Genomic DNA, 19815 nt, shown 5'->3' with positions numbered 1-19815 from the left:
ATATGAAATTGCTATTTTTCTGAAGCGCCATAGAAGTTACGAGCATTTTTTGAAACCTAAACGCAAAGTGTGATGGACAGACTGACAGTCCCATCACTATATGCCCTCCTTCTGGGGCATAAAAATATATAAACAATAATACATAATCATATAATCACAGTACATAAATAAAATACTAAATATTTTGATAATAAAACGAATTAGAATTGTATAAGAGTTTAAGCAATTATAATTAAAGCTGATGATGAAAAATGTAAAGCTATCTCAATATAATAATAAAAATAATTTATTAATGTGTATTCATTCACTTTTTCAGATCTTAACTTAATAAAATCTAAACAATTAAACAACAAAAAAACATCATACATGGACATTTTAACAGCAATAATGATATTGTACTCCCTAACAAACCTTTGATGAGTACATAAAACATGATTTATGACTTGAAAACTTGTCAAATAGAAAATCATTAAACAACAAATAGGAGGGTAATGCAACCTGTTTTCAATGGAATGTCAATTAGTGTAACGAATACAGTTTGTACTGTCTCTGATGGCATTTTATTCATACAATTGCATACTAACAACACTATAACTGAACTGCATTTTGCTAAAATTTACAATTAAAGAAATATTATTTACCACAACAGTATTTAAATTGTATGAATTTTCCTTAAATTGAGTACCATATTCATTTTATTTTTGTTTTGCTAAAAACAAACATAATTAACACATTACATCACAAGACAAAGTTGATTTCAATCAATCAAACATATTGACAACCAAATTGGACAAATTAATTTACATGAAATTGAACGCAAATACGGAAAATGTGTAAATGAATTGATGTATTCTCTGTCTGTATTTACTTATATCATTTCAAAAGCTATCTTGTTTATCAAAATCTTTGATGAAATAATACACAGCCAAATTCTCGGCTTGTATTAAACATAAACCTCACATGCAGTTGACTTTTCAGAACCCTTGTTAACAAGAGATGTGTTTGTCAGAAACACAATGCCCCCTAATGTGCCGCTTTGATTTTTTTTTTTTTACCTTTTACCTTGAAGGATGACTTTGACCTTTCAACACTCAAAATGTGCAGCTCCATGAGATACACATGCATGCCAAATATCAAGTTGCTATGTTCAATATTTAAAAAGTTATCGCAAAACTTTAACCAAGGTTAAAGTTTTGGGACAGAATGACAGACGGACAGACAGACAGACAGACAGACAGGCGAAAAACAATATACCCATTACCCCCTCTTCTTCGAAGAAGGGGGCATAAAAAACAAGGATCTAAAAGCAATTAGTGAGGGAGGTAATAAAAACACCATTATTATAGAGCTCAACTAGAAACATTACCAGTAGACAGGTTATCAAAAGTTGTTATAAGTGGGTAACAAACATCAAGTTTTCCCTCAACATAGCTTGAATCTTGACTTTCATAGTAAACCTATAGAACTAGAATAAGTGATTTACCATTGTCTACATAAATGTCTCTGTCAGTAGAGGGAGACATCTCAAAATCAGGACTGTCATGCCAAAATGGGGATAAATGGCATGTTTTAAGCAAGGGATACAGGCATAACGTGTGACATGCTGTCACTAATATTTCTGCAGCTTGGTGAATGACAAAAGTTACCATCTAGACAAGCTGCATCATACCTATATCTGACCTTTGAAATCTAAGTGAGCTTAACCTTTGAGCTAAGAAAACAGGTCAAGCGTGTCCCATGACATCTAGACAAGCTGAATTGTTGTCACGTTAATTTTAAATTTCATGATGAATGATTAAGGTTACAATCCAGACATACTCAGCTGGATGTTCAGACTCACAACAGATTTATGCATATACACAGAACATCCATTTTGACAGCTATATCTAGCTCTACAAAAATGATTTATGAGAATTGTGATGTTATTATTTATATACTTTTGAAAAAGGTTTTTCAAAGTCATTCAAACAATTAACTACAGTCATGGAAAGTGAATAAAATGATTGATAAACATCAACAATAAACAAAGAGTTTTTTTATATGCATACGGAACAATCTTGAAAACAAAATATAAAAATAAATGTACAATTTATCATATAATTGTATTTACACATTCATACATAGTCTAAAACAATGCTTCTGATTATATACAACCTTGTATCTTATAACCTGACCATTCAAAATGTGTCAGAGACTGTATAACGAAATTTGATTGGCTAGTTGCCGAGACTAAGCAAGAATCTTACAATAATTAACTGCACACAATAATACTCAGATCTATATCAGTGACATGCAAATTGCCACATTGGCTCGTTCACACCATGTTTTAACAACCATGGAAGAGTTTATCCGTTTAAATTATGAATACTGGAAATTATAATATTCAACAACAGGTGGCCAATTTACAATATGCTACAATGTATAGAATGATCAATATATAGTTAAAAACATTTTTTTTTTAATCATTAACTGACAAGAATTGCAAACTGTTTCACAACAAGTTAATTAAAAGTAAGACCAACCAAGAACATGTACCTCAGAAAGTAGAGAAAAAATTGTTTTTCCAACATGTTTCATTAAAAGTAGGACCAATCAAGAACATTTTCTTCAGAAGTAGCGAAAAGAGCCATCACCTTCATTGCGATTGGTTGATCTGCCTAGACCGCCCATAATTGGTGGGGCAGGGGGAGGTCCTCCTCCATTTATAAACCCGCTGTTGTAATCACCACTCAGTCTACGTTTGTCACTTGAATTCTGCAAGTAGAACACAAATGATTAGACCCCAATCACAACAGCAGTCCCCAATCAACAAGTCTCTGTTATGTATTGCTTATGTACTGATTTGTGTTCTTAAGAACTTGTTTTCGGCAAAGTTGTTTTGAAAAAAGTTAACTTCAAATGTAACAAATATGGAATATATATATTTGAATTTATAAAAAGTTAACTTTAAATGTAACAAATATGTAATATTTGAATTTATAAAAAGTTAACTTCAAATGTAACAAATATGGAATATTTGAATTTATGACATAAACCAATACATAATCCACAGCAGGACTCACCCATCAAAACTATACAAAACGTTTCTAAAAAATAAGGATTCTTTTAGTTACTTTCTAGACAATTTAATAGCTAACAAATGTGCTTAAATAAGTGAGCTACTACTTTATTTGTAATGTATGGCATGTAAATAAACTGAAAAACTGTCTTCATATTTGATTAGTTAATAGATATTTATTAAATAAGTGAACAAATTACATGTACATTTCCAACGCTATGCAAAAGCTTTAAAAATATTTTTTAAAACAGGACTTTTTATTTTTGCAAAACAATTGATCAAGCAAATTTGACAGCATTGATTTTGAAATGAACATTAACAAAGTTGTGGACAGAAGTATACGCCCGTCTAAAAAAATGGACCTTATGAGATGCCTTATTTTTTTGGCTGGTTATCAAACTTTACTTCCATTTTATGGGAGCTAATATATCTGGAAAGACTGTGAAAAGTGATTGTGTTATGGGATCTAAAATGGGGAAATTGGTAGTTTTTAAATAAACAATAAGCAACAATTCTGAAATACCTAACATGATTTGGCTGGTTATCAAACTTGGCACCCAATTTATGTAAACAATTTGTAGGAAGTTTGGTAAAGACTCCATCATGACACAGCTGAATCAGCAAATTTCACATTTTTAAAAAAACTAAGGGCATTAACTTTGAAAAACCAGGTGCAAATTGACTGGTTATGAGACTTGGCCTCCAATGAATGTAAAAAAACAAGCAAATTCATTGAATTGATATCCCCCGCCAATATGCTTCTGGACACAAAAGTTTAATATTTGACACTCAAAAAAGCATTTTTTCAAGATACAAAGGGCCATAACTCCATTATCAACAGATAATGTACAATGCCATTTGGCGTGCATCATCCTCTTATCCATATATATACTCATACCAAGTTTCAATCAAATCCGCCAAAGCACTTCCAAGATATGGCTCCGGACACAAAAAAGCCAGACGGACGGACGGAAAAACGGACGGATGGACGGACAACGCCAAAACAATATCCCTCCGCCTATGGCGGGGGATAACAAACATGTCAAGATGGTTGGTGAAGATTTGATAAAAACTGTATGAGTATGATAGCGCAACAGAGAAATTTGCATACTATGCATAAGCAACAGACTATTGATTAAAATTGCCTGTTATGAATTGGTTGGTTCTCAAACTTGTCTTTGATTTAATGTTGACAAACATTTCTTGGAAGTTTGTTTAAGATTCAATGAAAACTGTACGAGTAACCTAGCAGAAACAGAGAATTTCTTATCTTTCCTTAACAAAGGTCAATAATTCTGATGGCCTGGAGTGAATTGTGGGGTTATTAGACTTGGCCTCAATTTTATTTCTACAAACATATCTAGGCAGTTGGGTGAAGAATCGATGGAAACCGTCAGTGGAAAACTGTCCACCCATCCATTCATTAAACCAGCCCATTTGCCAAGAGTGTTCCCACAAAATGTCAGGCAGACAGGCGTATACAAAAATGGAAACAGAGATAAGCATGCTATACACTACAGACAAATACACAGATATGCAAGCAGTTAGTAAAACACCTGCCTGTAATGTAATGGTAACTTTTCAAACATTTTCTCACAACATACCCAATAAGCCAGCCAATTCAACAAGAGACACACCCATATCTTTTAAGGCTTCTCTGGTAAACAATTTGTTTACTTACAAAAAGATATTTACACAAAAATAAGTTTTTTTCTCTCCAGATAGTGTTATAAAATAGCAAGAAGGCCTAAAAGGCCCTAGGTCACGCACCTTAAACCAAGGAAATGAACTGCTCTAAGCGGCTTTTGTGATGTTTCCAAGATGGTAAACAAGTTAACTATATGGAGACCAAATTTGATCTCATTGACATTATTTAAACAAACTTGGTGAGGAGATTTTTTTTATATTTCTGCTATTTACTTTTTAGTGGAAACACGTTTCCCTACATGATGGGCCAATATTGTGACCCAAGGGATAAGATTTGAACAAACATGGAAGAGGACCATATATGATGCTGTATGCAAACTATTACACTTCTTAGCCTTGTCGTTTCACAGGTTTTTAAGGTAATTGTGCTGTAGATCTTTTTAAATCATGTCACCAACGTGGCGTGAAAGTTTTCAAACCCAGGGGCATAATTTGAACAAACTTGATAAATGACCACAAGAAACACCATTGACCCTTGCATGCACTGACAGGTAACGGACAACACATTATCTTATAAGCTCAATTTTAGCCATATGTTGAGCTAACAGAACCTTTTTTTAAATGCATCCTAAATCTGACAGAAAAAAGCCCCATAAACAGTTAGTTCCAGTTAATATATAACCCTTCAAAAGCTCATTAATGCATTCATAAAATGAATGAATGTACAGTCTAGCCCAGCATCAACTGCATTCTTAAACTGGTTGTACACATTCCTAAAGAAAATAGCCAATATGTATAACAATATTGTTAAAATCTCTATCGCAATTGAAATATGAGCCAAACTGCACAAGAAAAGTTACCTTCTCACTTCCAGTCAATTCTATTTATTCCTCGTTTGATTATTGCTATTTCCATTTAAAAATAATCATCACAAAGATTGCATAATAATTGGCAATTTGCTGGATACATAATTCTGGTGAAACACTTTAAACCGTATAATACTTTTTTTTTGTTTTAGGTAAATGAACCGGAAAGTATGCTACCCAAATGCATAAATGCATTATCCCATCAAATCTTTGTGATCAGTCAGTTATAAACTAGTCAAAATGATGCTTTTTACATACCGGTAACAGTTTAAACATTCAGCGATAACATAATGACATGGGAAAAGATGGAAGCAATGCACAAACTAGGAATCAGCATTAAATAACCAATGTTACCCACACCAATTGTATATGTTACACTATACAGATGCAAACAAGGCGGCTAAAATTCTGATATCTTACACTGTTCATAAACACAAGTCCAATGTGATAAATGTTAATAAGAGGGGATCATCTGCAAGAGGAAGTAGATTAACAAGTGAATGAGAGAAACAATATACAACATAGATCATGACGCAGGCCCATTTCTATATATCCATCTACATAGCCATATCACAATACCTGAACATTTGCAAAATATTATTGTCTTGATTCCATTACTTATTACTTTAACAGTCTCATCTGAGAAATAGGTTTGAAAATCATGAAGATCTCGACAAAAATAAATTCTTTTAAGAATGCATCGCAATCAAATGTGTCCAGATGCTGGTATTTAAGTTTTGTACATACCAATGAAAACTTACTACTACCTAAAAACACACGAACACAAAGTTGAACAATACATTCTTTCCCCAAATTTGTAAATTCTCTTGTTTGATAAGAAGTTTGATATGGTTACCATCTATTTATTCCCCAAAATGAACAGAATAAGGTCTGTCAACATTTCAGGAGCTGTAGGAATTGAACGAGATATACAAATAATTTGTATCACAAACACATACAACACATTCACATGCACAAAAGTAAGATGGAATACAGCCAACTACATAGTTGAATATCTGCATGGTTACTTCAGACTTTCTGCTCACATTAAAAAAAAAATTGCTGTTTTTATTCAGATGAAAATCCCAATAGAAAATATGTTTTATTAGTGCATACTATTCATTAAAGACCTTATAATTTGCTAGACACACAACATACAGACAAACAACAAATAATAGTCACAATTGAAAAACAGATAACTTGAACTTGATCTTCAAGTCTGCATGTAAATGATAAGAGAACTAGTTGTAAGCATAAATACACAGCATATATCAGTTTCTTTAAAGTGGTATGAGCAATAACAACAAACTACATCAACATTAATTTATTTCCATTTATATGGAAATCTTATATCAGGTTATAGTGCAGAATAACTTTTCAAAAATGCACAGCGTAGCCATATAAGGAATAAATTTAATACATGTGTTACCGTGGTAACAAGCAAAAACTGTCATCAAATAGGCAAAACAAACAATCATTGTAATGAAACAGACAGTTTGTCCTTGCCTGATTGGTTTACTTTCCAGTTTTACACAACCTTGACATGAGGCCAATCTTATTTAGGGCCTATTTGAAGAGTCCTGGGCAGCAGAAATGAGCCCTAAAGCAAGGGAGACAAACAGCATTTGGTTGTTATGGTTCGCAAGGTCAAAGGTTGCTATGGTGTTTTAAGATTTGTTCCTCTTTTTTTAAACAAAGTTAACAAATTCAATACGTTTAACACAAAACACAAAAAAGATTTGTATGAAATGACAGAAGATCATAAGCAATAAAATAACATGAAATACATGATACACAAGGAAATTAGTTGTGTCATAAAGAATTGTTGTTATTATGAAGCCAACTAAATGCAGAATCTTGTGAAGCACTGAAAGCATAATTAAAAAAGTAAAAACTGTGAATATTATGTACCAATAAACTTGATTCTGATCTTCAAAAGTAATGTCTTATTTCATAAACAAGATTTCCAACGTGCATATTCACAATGAATGGCTAAGACAAATAAAGCAGAGCTTTATATAGATATAAATGACCAAAATTTGTATTTCATAGTCCAACATATTCAGAAATGGCAGCATATAAGAACTTTGTTATTGATTGATGTTAACCCTTTGCATGCTGGAAAATTTGTCGTCTGCTGAATATCTTAAATTAGCATTTTCTTTGATTTTTTTCAAAGAATACTATCAGAATAGCAAACAGTTTGGATCCAAACTGTTTACAAAGGCCTTCAAAGTTGGGTTCCAGCACTGAAAGAGTTAACTCAGAGACTGTTGCATGGCACTGGAACCTTGAATGGCATTCTACTGATACCATAGCCTTTCATGGACCATTTAAAGGTGCAACATCAACAACAGCACATCAACTGAAGGAACAACAGATGTTTAACAGCCTTACAGGGTCTTGACAATGACAAAACTATTGTGTTTTTTTCCATTTGAAATTTTTATTAATACACTGTGACTGTTTTCTATTGCACAACATATAAAATGGCACATATTCAGCTATTATATGCAAAGATTTAGATTTCTTGCTGCTGCTGGATGCCTTATGCTGCTATGACTACATGTATACTATTTTATTTCCTGATGAGCAATGATACCAAAGATTTCAACAAGATTCCAGTGCATAAACATAAATCTTAAGATATGTACCGTATTTTCCCTTGTATAGCGCGCGGTTTTTTACCTCCAAATTTCAAATAAAAACGTTTGTGCGCGTTATACATTGATACAATGCTATCCTGGCTGCTTAATTGCAAAAAAATAATGTCATAATCGTAAATATTCATAATAGCCGCCATTTTTTTATTCCAGAAACTACACCCAATAATCTTACAGATTGAAGGGGCCGTTGTTGAAACAACAAAAAGTCGGTAACGGCAGGTATGAACGGGGTAGCATTAGTTATTTACAAAAAATAAAATGTTAAATAAAGTATGGGAACATTTATTTGTCTGTGTTTGGGCACTTCTACTGCCATTTTCAGTCCGATTAGGCAGCTTATGTTAGACTGGTAAAGGTATTTAGTCTTTTTTTGCAGGTAACCGTAGGTGTGAACAGGGACTTCCTAAGTGTTTTCCAGTTTATCGACAAACAATAACCCAACTTGTCCAACATAATAGACTGCCAGTTTTACGTTAATACTGACATGCATGTATCTCAACAACTGTAGCCCTGTCTCCCATGCATGGCTGCCGCCACGAAAATTTTATTCAGCATTCAAATTTAAAGCCCATGCTTTCCCCAAGGAAAAATGATACAGTGTACATGAATTTTTATTTTCTCACTTTTTTTACGAAATGCACGTGGACTGTTAATCTGTTGCTAGAAAATTACAAAATTTTCAAGAAAGTATAGTGCTATGCAACCCATGCTCCTAATCATAATGACGCTTGCTATGTTGAAGGCTTAATTAAGCTTTCCAATGCCCCTGATTATTGGATTGCGCAATAGTAGAATGGCAGCCATTTTCGGTCCGATTTGGTGGTTTTATTGTCTTTTAAATATTTTTTTTCTGCATTTTTGCATTAATAAAACAGCCTGCGCGTTATACATGGGTGCGCGCTATACAAAGTAAAATTCGGTAGTTTTTGTATTGTACACCAAGAATTTGTATACTTTCAGCACCCACTTAGCCTTTGGTTACGTTTTTCTCTTTTCAACAGTAGTGTATAATTCCAGGTTCTGAAAATCAAAGTTTGTCACTCATATTTTGACTTACTCTCTTCATCAATTAACAAGACAGTTCTCAGATTTTTTTGAAAATATAATATTTAAGTAAACAAAAATTTATCATACACAATTTATTTTTGTTAAAGCCATCAAAACTGAATTTTGTATGAGATTAAAAGACATACTGACTGAATGAATATATAACTACATTGGTTTGAAAATCTGTTTCGGCAATACACATCTCAAATGAGCCAAGTCAGTCGAAAATGGGTGTCATATGTGCCCAGCTTATCTCCAGACCAGCCTGCGCTATTGTGCAGTCTGGTCAGGCGCTGTATGTAGTCCGGCCTGTAGCTGCTATAAAGTCATACAAGGTTTGGAGGTCTTATTTGTGGACCAGGTAGCAATTGTGCAGGTTGGTATGGAGCTACACTTCTAGCAAATGTGCATGAGGCGGCTCAAATAAGTAATCAGAAGACCAGAAAACAAGCTTAAAGCTACGAACATCTCAATAATTATGCACACGTATACACCCACAATCATGAAGAAACAAGACAATACAAGAAGTGCACTGGGAAAGGCAGGCTGAATGCAAATGTGTTGTCAAAGATTGGCCTGCGCAGTCCACACAGTGCAAAGATTGGCCTACGCAGTCCACACAGTGCAAAGATTGGCCTGCGCAGTCCACACAGTGCAAAGATTGGCCTACGCAGTCCACACAGTGCAAAGATTGGCCTGCGCAGTCCACACAGTGCAAAGATTGGCCTACGCAGTCCACACAGTGCAAAGATTGGCCTACGCAGTCCACACAGTGCAAAGATTGGCCTGCGCAGTCCACACAGTGCAAAGATTGGCCTACGCAGTCCACACAGTGCAAAGATTGGCCTGCCGCAGTCCGAACACAGTGCAAAGATTGGCCTACGCAGTCCACACAGTGCAAAGATTGGCCTACGCAGTCCACACAGTGCAAAGATTGGCCTACGCAGTCCACACAGTGCAAAGATTGGCCTACGCAGTCCACACAGTGCAAAGATTGGCCTACGCAGTCCACACAGTGCAAAGATTGGCCTGCGCAGTCCACACAGTGCAAAGATTGGCCTGCGCAGTCCACACAGTGCAAAGATTGGCCTGCGCAGTCCACACAGTGCAAAGATTGGCCTACGCAGTCCACACAGTGCAAAGATTGGCCTACGCAGTCCACACAGTGGATTTGTGTTCCAGAAGAGATCTCTTTTAATGAAAAATTTCATAAAAGCAGACTGTCATCCCTGATAAGCATGTGCAGACTGCAGAGGCTAATTTGGGACAATATTTTATGCACATGCATAAAGCATTGATTTCCCAGCGCATGACTCATATCATTAAAAATGCTCAGTGCAAAAGTTTATTGTATGCCATATGCGGCCAGCCATGCTGTCTGGTCAGGAGTAATGCTGCCAACTAATGATGCAACTAAACACTGCCTGACTGTATAGCCAACTGGGCAAATCCTGTCCTGACAGATGTGGTCTGGAGCTTCACTGGCCGCAATCTGCATATCATTTTAGTAATCTCATACTACAGTGTTCAAGCTACAACCAATACAGGAATTATTCACAGTTTCAGATAATATTGAGTCAAGTCACAACTTTATTCCTTACTCACTATAAGGTCAATGGTTGCGACTAGTTGCGACGGAACACATCCTAAAAGGGGAACAATTATGTAACATAGATTCTAACCAGACAAGACATGTAGCTGTTCTAATGTAACTTCACTGTTTTCTATAAATATGGTCATATATTAACAGAACTTAATTCAAAATAGCTGCTATCCTAAAGTAAGATACACTGTTCTCTATAAATATGAAGCAGGGTCATATATCAACAGAACTTTACTTAAAAAAAGCATAATTAATTGTTTAAGGAACTAAAATACATCTAGGCTTGTTCATAATTTAAATGTTCACCATTCACCATGCATTGCCTCATATGTGCTCAAATTTAATGACATGGTAAAGCACACAAGCAAAAAGCGTAAAAAGTAAAGTGCTCTATCACAAGTGTGCCACAATGGTGTCACTTCATTTTGATTTATAAAGATTTTTTTTTTAAAGAAACTGCAACAAAATGTCTTCACAGTTTATATGATTAACAACATAATTATTATGTATCCCATACTTATGATCTACAAGATACTTAGTTTTTAGCATTAACTGAATTAAACTATTTTTGAGCATTAACTGAATGAAACTATTAAAGTTTTGTCAAAGATGGAATACATATAACAGTCACCCACAGCCAGGTATTATAGGCTTACAAGAACACTTATTTTTGTAATAGTTTTCTCAGAACCTGCTAGATTAAAACAGCCACATTACACAAAAGAACATTATTGTAAAACACAAAACATGAAAAAAAAACTGTAAATGTTTAAGTGAATCCATAACAATGAGTTTTCTTTAACTATGATTCAGAATTACAGACTCAATAACATTGGAAGGTCATGGGTAAATGTCACAGTAAGGCTTATGGTCAAAGACAGGTCATGGTTCAAGATCACTAGAAGGTCATGGGTCAAGGTCACAGGATGGTGGGATACTTACATGGTCATATGCATCACCTCCCTGGAACTCCTTGAGAATGGTATATGGTGCGTAGCCGCTTTCTCCATTGAAGTTCTTCAACTTCCACCAGTTACGGGACTTGTCTAATACCTGAATCAAACAATGACTAGAGGAATTAAATTATCAATGAAACATATATAACATTCAATCTCAACATAAAAAAATATTCAAGCAATTACAATCAGAGTTTATTGGAACCAATCAATATCTCTTATAATAAAGCAATCAGATTTTATTTGATTACCAAATTAATATCAAAATTCACCAATTAATATTAAATATGTAAATAATAGATAGTTAAAATAACACAATCAAATTTACAAAAGTGAATGACAGAATAGATAGCACAAAACATTATTGATTCGCTAAAGTCAAGATTGCAACATGTTTTAGTAACATTAAAGCTTCATCAACTAATCCCTTTTAAATTTAAGTAATTACACAAGTACATACAAAACCCATTGACCAAACCAGAATATCCCATTGACCAACCCAGACTATCCCAGTGACCAGCCCAGACTATCGCAGTGACCAACTCAGACTATCGCAGCGACCAACCCAGACAATCCCAGTGACCAACCCAGACTATCCCAGTGACAAATCCAGACTATCGCAGTGACCAAGCCAGACTATCGCAGTGACCAACCCAAACTATCCCAGTGACCAACCCAGACTATCCCAGTTACCAGCCCAGACTATCGCAGTGACCAACTCAGACTATCGCAGCGACCAACCCAGACAATCCCAGTGACCAACCCAGACTATCCCAGTGACAAATCAAGACTATCGCAGTGACCAAGCCAGACTATCGCAGTGACCAACCCAAACTATCCCAGTGACCAACCCAGACTATCCCAGTTACCAACACAGACTATCCCTGTGACCAACCCAGACTATCCCAGTGACCAACCCAGACTATCCCAGTGAGCAACCCAGACTATCCAAGTGACCAATCCAGACTATCCCAGTGACCAATCCAAAATATCCCTGTGACCAACCTAGTTTATCCCAATGACCAATCCAGACTATCCAAGTGACCAATCCAGACTATCCCAGTGACCAATCCAAAATATCCCAGTGACCAACCTAGTTTATCCCAATGACCAATCCAGACTATCTAAGTGACCAATCCAGACTATCCCAGTGACCAATCCAAAATATCCCAGTGACCAACCCAGACTATCCAAGTGACCAATCCAGACTTTCCCAGTGACCAACTCAGACTATCCAAGTGACCAACCCAGACTATCCAAGTGACCAATCCAGACTATCCCAGTGATCGACCCAGATTATCCAAGTGACCAATCTAGACTATCCCAGTGACCAATCCAGAATATCCCAATGACCAACCTAGTTTATCCCAAATGACCAACCAGTATATTCCAGTCACCCACCCTGTTTATCCAAATGACCAACCATTATATTCCAGTGACCAAACAGAATATTCCAATGACAAATGCAGTATATCCCAGAGACCAACCAAGTTGATCCTGGTGACCAACCTGCAGAATGTCTCCCTTTTCCACTGTCAACTCCTTGGGATTCTTGCCCTGCCTCTCATGGCCTGCCTCGTATATCCTGCAAAAGACATCAGTGCTTCCATTGAAACCAGCCATAAAGTGGAGTGTAACATTGAAGGACAAGTCTGTTACCCTAAACCTAATATTGGTACCAGCTACTTAAACAATTATTTCATGTGTCCTTGTAATACTACAGTGGAGATATTTGAAAACAAGACACATGTCCATAGGCCAGAGATGCACCAACATTCCACTGATGTCCTTTAACTCCACTTGTGTTACTAACATGCTGATTATAGAAACATAATATTTTTTAACTTTTTTGTGTGCCTTTGACCATTCAGCTTATCAGATGGCTGATACATTCCACACTCAGTCCCCTTATTATGGTTATTTGTGGTAACTTTTTAAAAAGCATGATGAATTACCAAGTTAGAGTCCAGCTCTTCAATGGCCAGATTTGATATTTGACCTTAAAAAGTGACCATGCCCTTTAAGGTAGGGGGACAGATGTTTCCCTATGGTGGTAAGTTATTTAACAAGAGCTGTCAGAGGACAGCGCGCTCAACTATTTGAGTGCTTGACAGTATAACATAAGCCATCATGGAGAGGGGGGAAGGGGGGGGGGGGGGGGGTTGGGGGGGGGGGGGAGGGGCGGATGGTTTGGGTGGAGTGCATTGTGGTATGTCAGGTAAGTGTTGTTTTGTCAAACTTTAACATAGATTTATCAATAATATGCATATTCTAAGTATAAAAGGGGCCATAATTCTGTCAAAATGCTTGATAGTGGTCTGCTCTTGTTTATAGGTTGGGGTCATGATGGTAAACAAGTATGCAAAATATGAAAGCAATATGTCAAGGGACATTGGATATATTTGGGGTAGTAACGGAAACGCCGACGTGAGTAGGATAGCTCCACTATATATATATATATTTCATATATTATAGTCGAGCTTAAAATAGCATGATGAAAGACAAAGTAACAGTTTAGAAAAGATGTTTTTGGGCCAAATTTAACCTTCAAGCCAGTCAAGGGAAACGGCCAAATTGGCTGCTTAAGCGGGGTGGCCTCTTAAGAGGGGGTTGGGTCATAGGGAGTCTAGAGTTGATGAGTGCATGGCCAACTGTTCACTTTTTGTATAAACAAAATGGTAAATATGTGTACATGTACTAAACAATGTATAGACTTAAAATAATGTTATTTCTTCCTTTCTAGAATCAGCTATAAAACAACATTTCCATTCAAAAAAATATTCTATTCATCTTTCTAATCATCATCAATATCATCATCATCATCAGAATCAAGTCAATGAAAAAGAATCATTCTCATGATTCGTTGTTTACACAATGCGCTTTGTATGGCATCAATACACTTAAGATGGGAACAGTTGTGAATCAGTTATGCGTGAATAACTCCCGTGTCACTGTCAATCGATAATTTAATTGGTTTATTGCAGTTTTTTACCTACCGCACGAATTGGTCCCGACAGTGATCTCCTCCACGATAAAATCGTGGCCAGTTACTTAAGAGACTGATAATAGCAACCAGGTGTAATCCTACTGGTAATCGTGCTTTGCATGCATAATATTATAAAAACATTTTTTTCGGCGCGTAAATGGTTGTATCAAAATGAATGTTGAAATCATTGTAAATATAAAACAAATATAAATGTTTTGTTTAATTCCCAAATGGGAATCATAATTTGTAATCCGAAACACACTCCCGATTGTTTTATGTTAACGAGACGTTTACAAATTCTAGCATCAAAAAAGTCCTCATGTATTTCCTTTGTCCCGACAAAAGCGCGCGAAAATTATGCACCAATGTACAATGTCACGTCATACCCATGCATGCGTGTATTGATTTTTGGATAAAAACTTTGTAGCACAGAGAACATGTAGATCAGTTGATTTCGGTTAAAAGTTTAGTTGTTCTTTTTAACTTTTAATTAGCCGATAATTGTCATAAATCTGTGCTTGAAATAGTATGATTTAACAGCTACAAATAATAAATTATAAATTAAGAATCTCTTTTCCAGTACTTAGTACTTAGTAGATGATATTCGCATGTGCGGAAACAAAAAGATCAAACGGTCGCATATTGCTTTTAACCCGATAACCCGATAATCTGCAGCTAATTAATTGCAATTTGCAAACTGGCTGTCAAAATGTTTATCACACATCACGCTTCAGTACTACAGAGTCTAAACCGCAGACTGTAAGTACGTATCGATTTCTCGCCGTTGCGTCGGTGTAACTTTGCCAATGTACATGACTGACTTACTCGCGCGTGACCACTCATATTGGGGGAATTTAACATTTGGGATGCAAAATTGCTGGCCGCTGGCCGGAGAAACGGGGTTACCGCTAAAGAGGGGTGCATTATATAGTGTTTATCGACGGTCGCGGCACAGATCGGCCGCCTACACGGGGCGACCGGTGATGAGGGGTGACCGGAAGTAGGGGTTGGACTGTATATAGTCCATCACTAAATGGAAAAAAAAATTATCACTGAGAAAGAAATTTTCAAGCTGTTTTATGTCCAAATTGGACCCTTTAATCTCTGGGTATAACCTTGACCTTTCAAGAAGGGAGGTGGGTGTCACACATGACACATCCTTATGACCTTTTGATGGTTTACATGTGTGCTTTATTATTTTTAAGTCTATCAATATATGGCATAGTTAGGACTTAGAAAGAAATTTTGGGACTGTCATCACATACTCGCATATGCAGACAGAAGGTGTGACTGCTTTATGATGTTTTATTCAAAGGGAGGCATATTGGTAATATGGCCTTGTTACTTTAGAAGTTTGCAAAAACAACAAGAGATAAATGTGATAACCAAGTAAGAACAAGCCTTGCGGGTGCAGACCGCTCATCTATTTTCCTTTTTAAAGGTGTAGGGACCTTTCTTGATTTCAATCACAAAGGTTGGAGGGGTGGAGTGGAAAGGGGTATAGTGTGGGGGTGTGGTCATTTATTACATTATCTCCCAAAAATGCAAAAAAAAAATAAAAAAAAATGGGGGGGGGGGGGGGATTCTTGGGTGTGATGGTTGGACGGTATTTCAAAAATAAAATAATAAAAATAAATATTTGTGTTTTTTAACCATGTTTGAAAAAAACATGAGATGTTTGTCAGAAACACGATGCCCCATATTGCCCCGCTTTGAAAAACAAAAAAAATTGTGTTTTTTTACTCTTGGCCTTGAAGGATGACCTTGACCGTCCACCACTCAAAATGTGCAGCTTTATGAGAACGCCGCTTTGAAATATTATGTTTTGACCTTTGACCTTGAAGGATGACCTTGACCTTGAACTTCCACCGCTCAAAATGTGCAGATTCATGATAACGCCGCTTTTCAATTATTATTATTTTTACCTTTGACCTTGAAGGATGACCTTGACCTTGAAGAATGGCCTTGACCTTGAACTTCCACCACTCAAAATGTGCAGCTTCATGAGAACGCCACTTTGATTTTTTTTATTTTTTTCTTAAATTGAAGGATGACCTTTACCTTGAACTACCACCACTCAAAATGTGCAGCTTCATGATAACGCCACTTTGTTTTGTTTTTTAGTTTTTTTTTTACCTTCGACCTTGAAGGATGACCTTGACCTTGAAGGATGACCTTTACCTTCAACTTCCACCACTCAAAATGTGCAGCTTCATGAGAACAACCCTTTCAAATTAAAAAAAAAAAAAAAAATTATCTTGAAGGATGACCTTGACCTTGAACTTCCACCACTCAAAATGAGCAGCTTCATGATAACGCCACTTTGAATTTTTTAATATATTTGTTTTACCTTTGACCTTAAAGGATGACATTGACCTCGAAGGATGACCTTAACCTTGAACTTCCACCACTCAAAATGTGCAGCTTCATGAGAATGACGCTTTGATTTGTTTATTTTTTTTTGTCCTGGAAGGATGACCTTGACCTTGAACTTCCACCACTCAAAATGTGCAGCTTCATGAGATACACAAGCATGCCAAATATCAAATTGCTATCTTGAATATTAAAAAAGTTATGGCAAATGTTAAAGTTTTCGGACGGACAAACGCCATATATTTGACATTTGACCTTGAAGGATGACCTTGACCTTCACCATTCACCACTCAAAATGTTCAGCTCCATGAGATTCACATGCATGCCAAATATCAAGTTGCTATCTTCAATATCTTAAATATTTATGGCCAATGATAAAGTTTGCGGACAGACAGACACGATTAATTTGACATTTGACCTTGAAGGATGACCTTGACCTTTCACAACTCAAAATGTGCAGCTCCATGAGATACACATGCATGCCAAATATCAAGTTGCTATCTTCAAAAGTGAAAAAGTTATGGCCAATGTTAAAGTTTTTTTCGGACGGACGGACAGACTGACTGACATACTGATGGACATTTCAACTGCTATATGCCAACCTACTGGGGGCATAAAAATTATTTTTTTGGGGTGTGGGGGGTATAGTGTGAGGGTGTGGTGGTCATTTATTAGATGATCTTTAATAAAAAAAAATAATGGGGGAGATTGAGGGGGGGGGGGGGGGTTCGGGGGCGTGGGGGATGGTTTGGGTTGTGGTCAATTGTGGTATGTCAGGTAAGAGTTGTTTTGTCAAAGTATCAATCAAATATAATCATAAATAAAGAAGTTATGGCAATTTTAGCAAAATTTAATTATTTGACCTTGAAAGTCAAGGTCATTCAAAGGTCAAGGTAAAATTCAACTTGCCAGGTACAGTACCCTCATTATAGCATGAAAGTATTTGAAGTTTAAAAGCAATAGCCTTGATACTTTAGAAGTAAAGTGGATCTAAACACAAAATGTAACCATATATTCAAAAAGTCGAAAAAGGGCCATAATTCCGTAAAAATGACAACCAGAGTAATGCAACTTGTCCTTTACTGTCCCCTTATGATAGTTTGCGAGTGTTCCAAGTATGAAAGCAATATCTATGATACTTTAGGGGTAAAGTGGACCAAAACACAAAACTTAACCAAATTTTCAAGTATAAAGGGCCAATAATTCCGTCAAAATGCCAGTCAGAGTTACATAACTTTGCCTGCACAGTCCCCTTACTATAGTAAGTAAGTGTTGCAAGTATGAAAGCAATAGCTTTGATACTTTAGGAAAAAAGTGGACCTTAACACAAAACTTAACCAAATTTTCAATTTTCTAAGTATAAAAAGGGCACATAATTCTATCAAAATGCCAGTCAGAGTTACATAACTTTGCCTGCACAGTCCCCTTACGATAGTTAATAAGTGTTGCAAGTATGAAAGCAATAGCTTTGATACTTTAGGAAATAAGTGGACCTAAACACAAAACTTAACCAAATTTTCAATTTTCTAAGTATAAAAAGGGAACATAATTCTGTCAAAATGCAAGCCAGAGTTATCTAACTTTGTCTGCCCAGTCCCCTCATGATAGTAAGTAAGTTTACCAAGTTTGAATGCAATAGCATTGATACTTTATGAGAAAAGTGGATCTAAACGCAAAACTTAACCGGACACCGACGCCGACACCAAGGTGAAGACAATAGCTCATTTTTTTTTCAAAAAATAGATGAGCTAAAAATGAAATTAATACAACACTTCAAATATTAATCACAGACAAAGGATTAAATCAAACAGTAAAGGATCACTTTAAATGGTGTCTGTAAGCATACAATACAGAAATGTATTATTTATTATTACTTTTCATTTCAATGGGAAACGTGTTATGCAATTTACATGCCAAAGGGTAAAGTCTCTCAATTGTGACGCATTACATCATTTAAGTTTAATGTATCATTCTCATTCAACTTCATTTACATCAAAGTTATATAAATGTTGAAAAGCATGAAGTAAACCACAAACATAAGCATAAAGCTTATGATTTCATTTCTATATGGGCCGTGCTCTGTGAATAATGGGTTTAATGCATGTGCGTAAAATGAAGTCCAAGATTAGCACAGGCTAATCAGGGACTACACTTTCGACTTTTATGATATTTTTCGTTTCAACAAAGTCTCTTTTTAGCAAAATCAAGTTAAGACGGAAAGTGTCGTCCCAGAATAGAAAAATGTTGTCCCGGATTAGACTGTGTGGACTGCACAGGCTAATCTGGGATGACACTTTATGCACATGCATTAAACCCCCTTTTCACAGAGCACAGCCCAAAATCATTTGATAAACCACTCTTACTTAAAAACACTAAAGTTGTTGCATAGGGTAATCACAAGGATACATATAAGCGTTACTTCGTCATTATTTTTCAATATGATATGCCCAATTAAAAACTTACTTTTGATCACTTCCTTCAATGCTTGACATACAAAATGGCACTGTGTATAAAGCCATACAAACATCACAGATGGACACTCATAGCGCATTTTGAACATATAATTTGCAAACCACTTAATCCAAGTCATTTTCTTAAGGCATTTGTTAGTAT

General features: G+C 35.9%; 1 protein-coding gene across 9 annotated transcripts in view; it reads right to left on the bottom strand.

Annotated features, from left to right (window-relative positions):
- The window catches only part of LOC127853232 (epidermal growth factor receptor kinase substrate 8-like), a 127717-nt gene that overhangs the window by 19473 nt on the left and 88429 nt on the right, over positions 1 to 19815 (bottom strand). For all 9 annotated transcript variants that reach the window (XM_052387546.1, XM_052387542.1, XM_052387551.1 and 6 more), the window contains 3 exons: positions 13353 to 13428; positions 11830 to 11940; positions 2634 to 2754 (listed from right to left, as the gene is read on the bottom strand). In XM_052387546.1, the coding sequence (XP_052243506.1) occupies positions 2634 to 2754; positions 11830 to 11940; positions 13353 to 13428 (308 nt within the window). The remainder of the gene's footprint in view (positions 1 to 2633; positions 2755 to 11829; positions 11941 to 13352; positions 13429 to 19815) is intronic.

The sequence above is a fragment of the Dreissena polymorpha genome, chromosome 12 (assembly GCF_020536995.1).
Source record: "Dreissena polymorpha isolate Duluth1 chromosome 12, UMN_Dpol_1.0, whole genome shotgun sequence".
Lineage (NCBI taxonomy): Eukaryota > Metazoa > Mollusca > Bivalvia > Myida > Dreissenidae > Dreissena > Dreissena polymorpha.
Note: the sequence above shows the minus strand (reverse complement) of the source record. Positions and strands in the feature narration are given on the sequence as shown.